At 42.6% G+C, this 15,325-nt stretch overlaps 1 protein-coding gene across 2 annotated transcripts in view; it reads left to right on the top strand.

Annotated features, from left to right (window-relative positions):
* Positions 1 to 106: 106 nt before the first annotated feature.
* The window catches only part of prss12 (serine protease 12), a 137,987-nt gene continuing 122,768 nt past the window's right edge, over positions 107 to 15,325 (top strand). For both annotated transcript variants that reach the window (XM_070552586.1, XM_070552585.1), the window contains exons 1-7: positions 107 to 584; positions 1,858 to 1,996; positions 3,364 to 3,536; positions 5,737 to 5,887; positions 6,331 to 6,509; positions 9,830 to 9,971; positions 10,059 to 10,279. In XM_070552586.1, coding sequence (XP_070408687.1) covers positions 257 to 584; positions 1,858 to 1,996; positions 3,364 to 3,536; positions 5,737 to 5,887; positions 6,331 to 6,509; positions 9,830 to 9,971; positions 10,059 to 10,279 — 1,333 coding nt within the window. In that variant the 5' untranslated portion in view covers positions 107 to 256. The remainder of the gene's footprint in view (positions 585 to 1,857; positions 1,997 to 3,363; positions 3,537 to 5,736; positions 5,888 to 6,330; positions 6,510 to 9,829; positions 9,972 to 10,058; positions 10,280 to 15,325) is intronic.

Here is a 15,325-nt window from a genome sequence, read left to right as displayed (position 1 = left end):
ATTACGGCTCCGCGTAGAGTTCGTTTTAGTTCGTGACATTTGGCTGGATCTTGGATCAATCAGTAATTTGGTTTCCTCCTCTCGGAAGGGCTGCCAGCGCATCAGCCTACGCAAAAAGAGTTTCATCGATCTGCGTCGTTTTTCTTCTCGGTTCTCTCCCCTCCCGGGGAAAAGCGCCGGGGCTGCCTGCATGTCTGGAAACAGCTGATGAGTGAAACGGATTGCCACCGTTATCAGCGGCTCACGGTCGCAGAACATGAAGGCGACGTTTCTCGCTTCAGTAGCCGCTCTTCTGACCGCAAGCGGCTGTTTTTCCAGCAGCGTCCCTTCATTCATCCCCTCGTCCACCGAATGCGCCCGGAGCCAGGGGAGAGACGGCTCCTACCGGGGAGCTATTGATGTCACCGAGTCCGGCAGCCGGTGTATGAACTGGACCGAGGTGGCCGGGTTCCGTGAGCGCTATCCGAGCAGGGGGATAGGAGAACACAACCACTGCCGCAACCCGGACGGCAGGATTCGTCCCTGGTGCTTCTTTAGGAACCACAAAGGCAGAATAGACTGGGGTTACTGCGACTGTAAACAAGGTAAACACGCGGGTCCGGCGAATGCATTTTACACAATCATCTCAGATCTGTGCAATATGAATAAACAGACACATACAGAATGTACGTGTGCAGCCGGCCCGTAATGCATTGGTACTAATGTGAAACAACATGAATGATTCTGCAGATATTTTGCTAGAGGTGAGGGCATAAAAATGTTAAGATGATCTCAATCCTGAACTTTAAGAGACACACCTTAAGCATGCAAAAACGTGTTGCTATGGAAGTATTTGGACAGGCTGTACAGTGTGGCTTAATTTGCTTTGGATGTAAAAATCAGAGGAGTGTAAATGAAACAGTTTAACCATCTTCAGATTACTGAGAGCACCATTAGAATGATGAAAGGATGTTTGTAATTTTCCATCTACTGCAGCCTGTGCTGTATTCAGGTGTTATTTTTAGTCTTGCTGTATTCCAGTAGAGTGTGGATAGGCTATACCCATGTAATTCAGAGGATCGATGTAATCTAATCACGGTATTTGATATGTTTAAGTCGTTTAAAGAGAGCTATTGCGGGGTTTACCCATACCTTCTCACTGCTGCGCATGCAGGTGTGCCAAAAGTGTGTGAGACAGAACTCAACCTCAGCAATCTTGAGTCAGAATGCACAAGCATGCAGAAATTCTCTTCATGGACACAAAATAATTAACAATGACAGTCACACACTCTAGATGTCTCTAAATTGGCTAAATGTGTATTATATACTTTTCTAGTTGGAAGAATAACAGATAAATTACTTTCTTGTGTCAGATAATCTGACACAAGAAAGTAATTTCTCTGTTATTATATAAAATGTGTCTAATCTGACTCAGATTAGACACATTTTGCCTCCAGAACTGTTCTAATTTCTTTGTGGCATTAATTCAGCAAGGTGTTGCAAACATTCCTCAGAGATTTTGTTCCAGATTGACATGATGAAGTCACAGAGCTGCTCCATGATGTGAATCACCACATCCAGAGGTTTTGGACCGGATTGAGATCTGATGACTGTGGAGGTTTTTGGAGTCCAGTCAACTCATCGTCATGTTCAAGAAACCAATTTGAGATGATCTGAACTTTTTGACACGGTGTATTATCTCGCATCATGCATGCACCAACAAGAAGAAGCTGCAAGCAGCCATCTTACAGCTGCTTCTTTTTTTGTTTAATTTTTAAAGCTGTGCATGAAACCCTTAATTCTTTCGCTACACCATGCAATCCTGTTGTAAAATTTTCTTGTAATTTACCTATATCATATTGTCTTTCTTCACCCCAGGCTCAGTGCGTCTGCAAGGAGGGCGCTCCAAGCTCGACGGCAGGGTGGAAGTGTATCTGGGTGGAGTTTGGGGCTTGGTGTGTGGCAATGAGTGGGGGGATGAAGATGCTGCAGTGGTTTGCAGACAGCTGGGCAAGGGGTGAGGTTTGAGTAAACATGTTCGCTCTCTCACTTCCTCCTCTTCTCACACGTGCATGCAAACACAGCAGCAATCATCTGCCATATAAATTCACAGCCTGAAGCTGTTTACAGAGGCGCGATAGCTTGAAGGGTTTTAGGTCAGATGGCAGTAATTGTCAAGGATGTTCACAACTCTCCAGACATTTACTTTACCTTAGGCGCCCGTCTCATTTTTCTGAAAAGTCTAATGTTTGCGTTTGACCTTTGCATTCCACCTCTTTATTCCCCAAGAGGATTTAAATACCTCAAAAACTATTTACATCCCCACTAAATCCCCTTGATCGTCTGTTTCACACTCGTGGGTGCGACTGTGTCACATGGTCTGGACTATGAGGTATACACGCTAGCAGAGGTCTGGAGGGAGCCTGTGGGGGCAGTTACTCATATCGGCAGTGTCCATGAAACCAGACACAAGCAGCAGGGGGGAGACAGTCCCGCTTTTCTTGGAAAACATAAACGCCACCTACCCAGTTATTACACATGTCGTCACCAACACCGGTGTTGACCTGGATTCTGGCATGAACTCACGCCTGTGTAGCATGTGCACATTCACACGGGAGTCAGTGAAGGCACGCAGTCAGAGGGAGAAAGGGCAAGTGCCTGCTATAAATCAGCTGGAATCCTCGGCTATGGCTTTTACACGGTCAGTTATTGAAAGCTGCTGGTGAGCAAACAGAGAGCTAAACATTACTGCTACTGCAAGCAAACAGCTGTGCTACGCTGCACCTTGAGACTAGCTGCATATAGCCCGGAGAGGGATTTATAAACATCCTTGTTAAAGACTTAGTATTGCTAGCAGGAACTTGTTTTTTTTAATCATCTTTCGTGCCAACGTTTGAACCACTTTATGTTGAGGAATGAGGAAGTTATGGACATTTTGTCAGAAAACAACAATCAACATATTAAGACTTGGGGTAGCTGCATGTAATGAATGAGTCTCAACGGCTAACTCACCAAAATGATTTTTTGAAATCTGTAAATCTAAATCTAAAGCCATTATTTTGGTGGGACAATCTCAAGTGGTGGCGACTCCAAAAGTTCATCAGCTGTAGATGTTTATCCAAGTATTTCACTGAGACATGTTCAGTGGTTACATGTATGAATGGTTTTACAGTATATGTAAACCCAACAGACTTTTTGTGAGTTTAATTAAAATCTGTTTCATACTTTGCTGCCAGACAAACACACACATCATCGCCTGCCTGCTGTAAGATGAACACTCGTCTTTCTTGACAACAAAGCCTTTTGATCTGTATCACGTCTTATGTGATGAAACTAGATGTGAATTCATATGAGGAAGTTTATTGATGAACCATCTCCTCCCAGGACCTCAGGTCTCGCTCGTGCCGTCCCCCTGTTTCGCCCCGGCATAGCCAAGCTCCACTGGGCCGCGGTCCACTGCCAGGGAAAGGAACCGGACCTGCTCCAGTGTCCCAAAACTGTCTGGAATGGAGAGGAGTGTTTTCTGGCTGCAGCTGTCACCTGCAACCAACAGCAAGGTGGTCCGTCTTTGTCTAGATTTTAAACTGAAGTTCAGTTTAGATGTTAAAGAGCAAGTCACCCCCTACCAGATTATTACTCCACTCCACTCCCACTTCCTGTTTGAAAAATGCAACAAATGCTGTTGCCTATAGCAGACTGAGAGGGCGGAGCCGCTAACACACACACACACACACACACACACACACACACACACACACACACACACACACACACACACACACACACACACACACACACACACACACAGAGGCTCACAATGACATTGTGACATCATATGGTACCAGCTAATGTAGGTTACCTCTTAGCCAATATCGATGGCAGATTTAAATTCAAATGCAGTGCAGAGTTTTTACCTGACAACGGCACAACACTGACAGTTTTAGGCAGAAAATAAAAATTTTAACTATAATGTACTAAAGTGCAAAACTATTGACTACACGTGTCTGCAGCATGATTAGACACACATTTATATAGTTTATCAGAAAAAAAAGTTGATTTGGGGGTGACTTGCTCTTTAAAGGAGTGAAAAACAGAAAATAAGTTAATGATTATTTCTGATTATTATCAGTCACTCTGAGTTTTTCATGCAGGCTGAACATGAAAATAGTCTTCTAAACCTACTTCTGATAGAAAATAGATAGTGGAACCCTAGGATAAGAAAAGCCCGACAGATCTCAGTTCATTGAGACTGAGAGCCGGGTGGTCCAGTAGTTGCTTTCGGTCCATAACGTGTTATTGGTGGAGGTTTTTAGACAAATGCGAGACAATTACTTTATTCGTTTATTTCATTTTTTTAAAATCTCCACTATGTATTTATACAACGTTGTTAAGAGGCACGCAACAATGCTTTAAGCTAATTTTGTCTTCCAAATTTGCCATTGTAGCTTTAACATTCATGGACTCATCCATCTTGACTCGTGACGGGGAAGGCTGTAGTTGGTTTAGTGTCCAGGAAACAGTAGAGAACATCTCGGCTAACAGAACCTATTAGCATTAGCAACTCTAGAGCCCTGCACTGAAGCCCTAGGCCCTCGAGTCGGACCGGCCCGAGGGCCAAGGGCTTCGGGCCAACGACTGACACGGGCCGGGCGCCTTTATTTTTAATCGATTTCATTAAAAATACCTGAAACACTTAAACGCAGCAGCACCTGCCTGCTTCTCACGCACCCGTTAGCTCAGTTAAGGTCTGTATGGTTTATAAATGCGCCTATATAAATGAATTCTCTAACTGCTGATTGAAACATGTGCCCCTATTCTAATATGCCATTTTATGTCCACTTTGATATGTCAGAAACCATTCGTTTATTCTCATGAAAACGGCAGCATTCTGTTTTTCTGTGAATAAATTCGCTCTGCAGTTAAAAAAAATACAACATTCATAGCTGGGGGTTTTTTCTAACTGGAGAGCGCATTTTCAGAGCAGCAAATTAAATTTACAAATGCTTTATTCATTGGGAGCGTTTATTTAATCTGCTGCTCTGAAAATGCGCTCTGCAGTTAGAAAATGAGAATGCTGCTTTTTTTCTAATTGCACAAGAGCGCATTTTCAGAGCAGATTAAATTCACAAATGCATCCAATTAATATAGTGTTCGTAAATTTCATCTGCCACTCGAAAAATAAACTGTTAGAAAAAAAAAGCTGCATTTAATGTTGTTTTTCTTTCTTCTTTTTTTTAAATTTTTTTTTACTGCAGAACGCTTCTCACAGATAATTAGAATGCTGAGCATTCTATCACGCTAAAACATTACGAAAGGTTAAAAAAAAAGTTGGGCTTGGGTCGGGCCAGATAATCCTGAAAACCTTTTCGGACCGGGTCAAGCTGGGGCTCCACCCCCTCGGGCCGGGCCGGACACGGGCTCAGATTTTAGGCCCGTGCAGGGCTCTAAGCAACTCCACAACATGGCAGAATTCCTCCAGGCTTGTTTTATTTGTGGAGATCAACGTTGCAAATCAAACAGTAGCATTGCTGTCAGCCAATCCGAGACGAGATGTCCAATTATCAGGAAATAAGACTCCTTTTCCTGCCATATGAAGCTCTCCTGTGTGGCTCTCCTCTGTGGCTCGCTTCTAGTTTCCCCAGAGTACAACTTACAAGGCATTCATAGAGAAATTATATTGATCAATTCAGTACTTCAATCCTTTAATATGTTTTTCTTGAAACCTGTGGAAACTTTATTTATTTTTGTGCTCGTCAGCTGTCGGGATGCTTCCTATACGTCTGGTGGGAGGTCGATCTGAGTCGGAGGGCACAGTTGAGGTCTTTCATGCAGGGCAGTGGGGTTCCATATGTGATGATCAATGGGACGACAGTGATGCTGAGGTGGTGTGTCGACAGCTGGGGCTGAGGTAAAGAGACCACACAGACACACACATTCAAAGATATATTAACCATAAAGACAATGAATATCAGTGAAAGAAGTAAAAAGTGTGACAGAATGAGAAATGGAGCCAAGGAAATGTGGGTGTGAAGCCATCTTTCTCTCCTTCTGTCCCAGAAAGTATGACAAGTATTCTTTCCACTCAGACACACAGAGAGAGGAGTGAGCAGTAAAGAACATCTGGGGGTCAGACAGTGAATCAGGCTCATTGTTCCTGCGTGAATTCTAGCATCATGGAGATACGCATATTTAGCAGCACTATCTCTGCTAATGTTTGCTTGGTTGCACGGTGACAGTCATGTATCTGTTAGAAATATGACATGCAAAACGACTTTTCCACATGTACATATATCTGTGTTCCACCACATCAGATCGAGCACACTGTTCTTCTTTATCGTGTTTTCTTTTTAGTGGCGTTGCCCGCGCATGGGGCCAAGCTCATTTTGGAAAGGGTTCGGGCAATGTGTGGTTGGACGAGGTGCGTTGCTCAGGCAACGAGCTCACTCTGGAGCAGTGTCCAAAAAGTGCTTGGGGAGAGCACAACTGTCTACACTCTGAGGATGCAGGAGTGTCCTGCAGCCCTCTTACAGGTAACTCATTCCTTTTTGTTAGCAAAAGTGACACGCTCACTGACTCTGACACTCAACAGACCTCACACCGTATCATGTGGGACGACGTGCCTTCCTCCTATAACCATTTAATATCTATCAGATGTTTTTTATGCAGGTATTTTGAATTTTTAGGTGCAGGTGTTACAGATAGTATCATCAAATATTTAAACCCTACACTGAGGCAAACTGAGCGGAACTAGACAAGTCAAAACAGGACATTAAAGAACGTTGGTATCATGTTAAGCAGCTCATATTTGCCTGTTCTACAAAAACAAAAAGCTATGTTCAGGATTTTTACTTTCAGAAACATTTTCAACAAGAATATTGTGAGCTTTTCATTCAGCTGAAGTTGGTATTTCAGATTAAAGGTGGAACACAAAAAACGTTCTTTAAAACTTGTTTCTGATGTTGGGTTAGGGTTATTCTGATCATAATCGGTCGCTGTGAGTTTTGCATGCAAGCTGAACATTAAAATAGTCTCCTACATCTGTCTCCTGCATTAGCTTCTGATAGAAAATAGATGGTAAAACTTTAGGTTTAGAAAAGCATCTTGGACTCGCCCATCTTGACTCACGTCGGGAAAGCCTGTTTTAGCGTCCAGGAAACAGTAGAGAACGTCTCGACTGAAGCTAACCGTTAGCATTAGCAACTCCTCCACACCGCAGAACTAAGGGAAAACCCAGACACTCTGCAAAGAAAACCTATTTCAGCCGCTTGTATCAGTAATCTCATTCTTTTGGTCACTACCCAAAACTCGTGACCCTAGGTGAGGGTTGAAATGTAGATGGACAGACCAGTACAACGCCCACATCACTGCCGAGGCAGCGCCATTCCGCCTTTCCAATTCATGCTCCATTTTACCCTCACTCATGAATAGGGATGGGTACCTTTGACATTTGAATCGATCCGGTACTAATTCCCGGTACCTACGAGTCGATACCGGTACTTAACGGTACCAATTTTCGATACTTTTGAGTGTTTATTATTTTAATTCTCTTTTATAATTAAATATATATTTTTCTCAATATATATATATATATAACCATATTTGATAAATATCACGATAAATAACATACAAGTTTGTATTTTAACATCGTCCTTGTAGTTTTATAAGCTGATAATTAAACTGAAGCAAACATCTTTACTGTGAACTAAATTTACTGTGTATCTTCATTCCTTTTGCCGTCCTTTTTCTTTTGATTTTTCCTACTGGGAAGTTAGAATTTCCGAGGAGAAAGCGAACGCACCATTAGCTGGTAACAACGGTGGCAATGGAAGCTAACATATCAAGCTAACGTTATCTTTAACAGTTTATTTAGCTGCTGGAGCAGATTAAAACGATGATGCCTCAAACTTAGATCGTTGTCGCTGGTTTTACCTTCATCCATTCACCCGTCGCATTTAGTAAAGTAAAGCCAAACTTTAGAGCGCGTTCATGTTCTTCTAGTCGGAAATTCGGAGTTCCGAGGAGAAAGCGAACGCACCATTAGCGAAACGGAAGCTAACAAATCAAGGTAACGTTATCTTAAACATTTTATTTACCTACTGGAGCAGATTAAGATGAGGATGTCTCACTTAGATCGTTGTCTGTCGCTAGTTTCATCACCCAGTTACCCATCACATTTAGTGAAGTGGACCCAAGCTTTAGCGTGCGTTCTTTCTACCATGCTTGCTCTGTTTACAACGGGCTCGCAGGGACCGGCAACATAACGCTCGTGCGCATGCGCAACTGTCTTGGCAGTACCGAAACGAGGCACCGTTTGAAATGACGTGAATCGGTGTTCGGTCGGTACTATGGAATTCGGTCGGTACCTTAAAAAGTACCGAATTCGGTACTCATCCCTACTCATGAACCTGAGATACTTAAATACCTCTGCTTGAAGCAGGACCTCATCCCTGACCTGGAGAAGGCATTCTACCCTTTCTACCATAGTCTCGAAGTTAGAAGAGCTGATTCTCATCCCATTGCTTCACAATCGGCTGCCAACCACTCCAGCGAAAGCTGAAAATTCTGGTCTAATGAAGCAAAACATGACCACATCATCTGCAAAAAGCAGAGGCCCAATCCTCAGTCCTCCAATGCGCATCTCCTCCACACCTTGTCTGTGCCTATAAATCCTGTCCATAAAAGTTATGATCAGAATCAGTAATAAAGGGCAGTCTTGGCAGACTCCAACTCTCACTGGAAACAAGCCTGACTTACTGCCGGCAATGCGGACCAAGCTCTGACGCTGGTCATACAGGGACCTAACAGCCCATATCAGAGGACTTGGTACCCCATACTCCCTAAGTACCCCCCCCCCCCCCCCCCCCAAAAGGGCCTCTCGAGAGACGCTTTCTCCAAATCCACAAAACACATAGAGATTGGTTAGGTGAATTCCCATGCACCCCCCAGAAGCCCCCAAGGGTATAGAGCTGGTCCAGTGTTCCACAGCCAGGATGAAAACCACATTGCTCCTCCTGAATCTGAGGTGCGACAATCTGACAGACCTTCTTCTCCAGAACCCGTGAATAGACTTTATCAGGGAGGCTCAGGAGTGTGATCCCATGTTGCTGAAACACATCCTGTGGTCACCCCTTTTAAATAGGGAGCCACCACTCCAGTCTGCCAATCCAGTGGAACTGTCCCCAGTGTACACGTGATATTGCAGAGCTGTGTCAACAAAGACAGCCCCACAGCATCCAGAATCTTAAGGAACTCCGGGCAGATCTCATCCATCCCTGGGGCATTGCCACAGAGAAGTTTTTTGACCATCTCAGTGACCTCAGCACCAGAAATTGGAGAGTCCAAATTCAAAGTCCCCAAACTGGAAGATGTGCTGGTAGGTTTGAAGAGGTCTTTGAAATACTCCTCCCACTGATCCACAACGTCTCGAGTCAAGGTCAGCATCACACCGTCCCCACTGTAAACAGTGTTGGTAGTTTCACTTCTAATTTCATTGTTTTGCCATTACAGTGACCAAAGAATATTTATAACCACTTTTAGTTGCTTGGGATGGTTAGCCATCTTGAATTGAATTGACTCAAAAAATAAATCTGTGACTCCTTTCTGAAAATGTAATTAGAAGGAATTCAGAGGTAAGATGTTTTGCAAATGAACACACAAACCCAGGCAAAAACATCATTGCCCACTTTTTTGCCTTTTATCTCAAAACTACTTAAGGGAAACATAAATATTTTTGAAACTCCTAAAGTAAAAATGTTTATTGAAAACAAAGACATTTTAGATCATTGTGTAGTTTTTGTATCCTTCTCTTTATGAATGTTGCATTTCTGTGTGTTTTTGTTACTCTGCATAGATGGTACCACCAGGTTGGTTGGAGGTTCTGGAAATCACGAGGGGCGTTTGGAAGTCTTCTACCGTGGTCAGTGGGGAACAGTGTGTGATGACGGCTGGACTGATTCAAACACTCAGGTGGTGTGTCGACAGCTTGGCTACAGGTACTGAGAAGTATTCTCTCTTGTCAGCACATGTTCACAAGAGTTTGTCTCTGATTCTTTCTGCATGGGCACATGTCTGCATTGCAGGGTGGGCGAAACCCTTCTGTCAGCTGGACTAGACATCACTCCCATCCCACGCTTTGGGTTGGGGTCAGGTCCAATTCTTTTGGATGATGTTAGTTGCACGGGGAAAGAGCCTAGCCTGCTGTTGTGCAACAAGAAGGAGTGGCTCCGACATGACTGTTCACACCATGAAGATGTTAGCATTGCCTGCGGCCCTGAGCGAGGTGGAGGCAGCTTTCCAACTAGTAAGGCAGCATCTAATCTCACTGTGAGACATACCTTAATGCTAACAGACGATAGCAGCATGAAAAGACTTTCTTCACCCTGCACATGTATGTGGTCAGATGTCATCAACTAAATCTAAAAGCATCTGAAACTGGTAATAATACTCAGAAATGTATTGTGGTGCTGAAAAGTTTGAAAGGAGTCATCACCTGTTACTACCGTGGATATATACATCATATTATATGGTCTTTTAGGCCATAAAAAATTGTGGTTTTTGACCCCTTTTTGTAAAGGACATGTTTTCTAGCGAGAGCACACACCATATTTCGGCTGGGCCGAACGGATGTTATAATAATGCAAATGAGGGGATCGGTGGACGGAAGCAGGGGTGTTGACACCGTTGCTTTCGCATCAGTATCTCTCTCCAAAATAACGTCCCGGTGATGGACAGCATTCTGGCTTCAAATGGTTAGCACAGGCTTCAAGACTAGTGGGGAGAGTTTCGGGAACAGCGTCTTAAAAAAACAAAAAAATCCAATGGTCCCTGGTAGCTTAGTCCGATTTTGGAAAATCCAACCCATTTATGTGTGGCATTTTGCAGTCAACAACCGGCCAGCTCACGTGTGAAACTCTCTTCGACATTATCCGTTCTCCCAATTTCCGTAACGGCGGTGCTCGACTGAATTCGAGGGGAAGTGGAGCAGTGCAGGCTATTGCGGCATTGCTATGCTCTGTCCATATATGGTACTGTACATCTTTCGTTTGTGACGACATGAAGGCCAGAACTCAAGATCTTGTTTTGGAGTGCGCATGCTCGCAGGGGTGCACGTGGGCTGGTGGAAGAAGCCAAGAGTAAAAACATGATCCAATGTTAACCCTTTAAGCGCCAAAGTCGCAGAATTGCGACAAGCAGCAATGTTGAATTTAATAAGCCACAGCAGCAGAAATGAGCCCTCATGCAGTTAATATGTTACACAGTGGGGTGGCAGACACCTGTAACTTCAATCCAAGCAGCATTTGTGGGTGTGTTACTATTCATATTTATGGAGTATTTAGCGCTTGAACCCCGCCCACCAGTCGCAGAGCCGCGGGGCTTGTCAGATCGAGTGAGAGCGAGCGAGCGGTGGAGGAAAAAAAACACAATGCCGAGGGAATGTTCAGTGCTGACGAAGCTCTTCGTGTAGTACTGGCAGATTCGGATTCGGAGGAGGAATAATAAGAAGCGTGGCTTCAGCGTGCAGCAACAGGGAGTCTACACAAGCAGCCCATCCAGCCCTTACCTTGTCCGCGGGAATTGGAGCCGGAGGGGGAAACCGCTGGGTCGAGAAAAGACAGGTGGCTGGGGGGCCTCGAGCAGCTCGTGCCGGTCCATGCCTGGGGGGGTGGGGTGGGGGGGGGGTGAAAACTCCGCTGGTGATCGATTCAGCCCCGGTAGTGTAAACTGCGGGAAATGCAGCAGGAAGGGGAGGAACCGTGGGGAAAAAAATCACTGCTAGCAGGGGGGTGGCACAACACAGCCTCAGTGACAATAATAATGATGATGGCTGGGTTAGTTTGGGAGAAAAACAGTATTCCAAGTGGATCAGGCATTTTGATGAGCCGGTTGGATACTGTGGAGACAGGGATCTGTCAAATTCAGAACACATTGATTTTCTGTCAGTTTTTTTGGATGAGGAATTCTGGACCCTCATCACAAATGAAACTAACCGATATGCTCACCAGTATTTAGAGAGGGAGGAACTGACATCTAGCTCCAGATATAATGACTGGTACGATGTAACTGTCCCAGAAATGAAAGCGTTCATTGCCATTCAGTTCTGCATGGGGCTTGTGGAAAAGCCTGAGATTGAGGATTAAACACACACACACACACACACACACACACACACACACACACACACACACACACACACACACACACACACACATATATATATATAAATATATATATATATATATATATAACAAAATAAACCAAAGAAGGGATGAGTGAAATGTGTTCATGACACTGAAGCACCACAGACAGTGTTCTTGATTGATACGCAGTAAACATAACAAAAAACAATAAAGTCATAAATATTATATATATACATACATAGTTATATATGTCTACATAGGTATATGTATATATGTTTCATAAACAATAACAACACTAAGAAAATAAGAAAAAAAATTGGAAAAAACAACAAAAATCTGCAAATGTGATGCAATCCAATGTGGCTGCCACCTGATGATGTCAGAATATGCAAATTACGTGAGTGAATTTGTTACTTTCACAAAATTTGGCTCATACTGAAGACTTTTCTAATTTACAATATTCCTCTATCTCTAACCAGATTTAAGCTACAAGCTCTTTAAATAGTGATATAAAAAATTCATATTTTACTGAAAAAACTATGGCTTCTAAAGGGTTAAATGTCGGATTTTCGGCCAGTGAAAAATCAGCAGGAAGCCATTTTTTTATATTTTTTCAGTGGAAAAGTGAAAATTTCAGGTGATGACTCCATTAAAGTATGCCAGGTGGATCTTTGCTTCTGGAAGAACTAGTGAGAGCAAAAGAATGTGCCTTAAAGCAATGATGACTGCACTCAGGAGAACAAATATTTGGGGTTTCCCAGTTATTCATAGCACAGAATCTGGTTTGTAAGGCTCTCTTTGGATTATTTAGGTCAGTGCACTGATTCTGGAACTGAATCTTGTCTAGCTCTGACCTGCCGATACTCATTGGCTGATTCTGAACCCTCTATAAATATACGTATTTAAAAGTTCACAGATTTCCACGTTACAGTTTGGCCATTAACAAATTAAACTAATCATGCTGAATGTTTCCTATCTCTGGATGGATGTTTGTGTAAATATAATTTTATGAATGTATAAAAACATTAACTATGGATTGACCCAAGGTTCAGTCAAGCATGCTGTATGTAATTATCTTTTAGCCACATTATTTCTGGTTTGCCAACCAGAAGTTTAACTTTAAATTACAGATAGACCAGTTTAATTGCTGAACCAATTTAAATGGCAGAAACGGTGTAACAGATGTAGATGTCACACCTCAACTCTCTTTAAGCTAAATGCATTAAAGTGACAATGCATAGTATAATTGTTAATTTCTGGAAACATCCATCAAAATGTTGTTGAAAATGAATGAAATGATGCCCAGGTGTTGAAAAATATTGGTGGCTTCATAACATATAACCGTAAAAATCTGGTCTAAAATACACGGAAGCGGGTCTAAGTCTCCGGGCGACGCCATGTTAGATGCCGGGTTTCCTTCTACGGGAGCCCTTGAGGACAAAACACATTTACTGATTTGTAACAAACGGAACACTTTCACCATTAATAAACATTGTTGTTTTACACATTTACCTATTCAGTGTGGTGGTTCAATAGTTACATCTTACATAGGAAACCATCAAAGGTGAGATTCTATAGAAAATATGGAATCACTTTGATGTATCTTTGAATGCTACCTTTAAACAGAAGATCGGAACTTTTTATTGCAGGGATTAGGTAACACTTCGTATTAACCCAGAGTCAAAAGAGAGAGAGACAAGTTTAAAAGTTTAAGAAGATTTATTTCTAAACAATTTAAAACAAGGCTAACTAACTCTAAACACTCTATGAGATGAATGAATCTAAGTGTGAATGAGGCAAGATGGAGGGTGTAATGTGGAATGTTGTTATCAGAACTCTCGTTTCCGGAGAAGCATTAGTTCTGTGTGGGAGTGTTTTTGCTCTAAACTACAGTCAGAGTTTCAAAAACCACATTCAGATGCTATCTTGCCATTCTACATACCCTTGCGGAGACCTCCGTTGTAGCTCCAGAATGCCAGGTCCTCGGACCCCCCTTTGGTACTGGAGACGGTGAAACAGTGTACGGTATGACAGACTAGTCTTGGGATTGCCTCCAGGTAAGCGACAGATGATTGACAGCGTCACCGGGACCCTGAAGGGTCAGTGAGTTCAGCTTTTACTCTGAAGGAGCGTTGCTTCAGGTGGAGCTTGCAACAGGTTTTATAATCCAGCTTGTCAAGGTTCTTTGTGGTTAAAAAGTTGCGAGTGGCCGGCTCTCAACTCTAGAACGTTTGAACTGAGTTAAGGGTGACGTGGGAGTTAGTTTTATAATTCAGATGTTTTGATTCATGGTCGAATCAGAATTGGACAACAAAAATAAACACCGCACAGATTACGCCACGTGTCAGAAAGGAAAGCTCCGATTGGAGAGACAAGGGAATGTGTCATGTGATTTTAACATTACGTGTGATCAGTCTAGTGTCTAGTTTAAAGTTATATTACTTATTAAAATACTATCATATGATTATAATATCAAGTAATTAATATTGTCATTTCACAGATTGATTTTACATTGACTTCACATGATTATTTGGACTAACAAAGTCATTTGATTATTATTTAATGGAGTTCTTCTGATCTTCTCTTGAGCTGTCGGGGGAGGCAAATAGCTAGTTAAAATAATTTAGATGCAGAGGCATCAAGGGCCTGGAGCAATATCTCAAGGAGATACGTTCTTCCTGAGGAGAGAGGGGGAAACCGTCCCTTCATGACGCTACATCACTTATTAGCAGCGGTGAAAGGGAGTCTGATGTGGTTGTTATTTTTCTGAAATTTGCACTCCCCGGGCCTTTTTGACCTTAATGGGCATCCGTTGGTAAGGTCTTACTCCAACACAAAAAAACAGCTTTCTTGCAACGATTTAGGTATCTACTGCCCCCTACTGCCAGGAAAAATACACACAGTCACTTTAAGTGTCTTTAAAATGTAGTTAAATACGAATTTATTTGAGTTAAAAATAGATTGTTTTTATTTGAATGGAAAATACATATTTGCCTACACACACCTGTGTTTTATTTTGGCTTCTTTGATTTCTACATATCCACATCAACTGTGATAAGAATTAAAATAACAAGACATATCAACCTCTACATTAAATATACTCATACTTTCTTGTTTTGGTCTACTCCTTTTAGACTCATTTGGAACATTTCTCTGTGATTTATTCGACTGAAATGACAAATAGATGAGGATAAATTATTATACTTTGT

Source organism: Nothobranchius furzeri, chromosome 6, assembly GCF_043380555.1.
Source record: "Nothobranchius furzeri strain GRZ-AD chromosome 6, NfurGRZ-RIMD1, whole genome shotgun sequence".
Lineage (NCBI taxonomy): Eukaryota > Metazoa > Chordata > Actinopteri > Cyprinodontiformes > Nothobranchiidae > Nothobranchius > Nothobranchius furzeri.
Note: the sequence above shows the minus strand (reverse complement) of the source record. Positions and strands in the feature narration are given on the sequence as shown.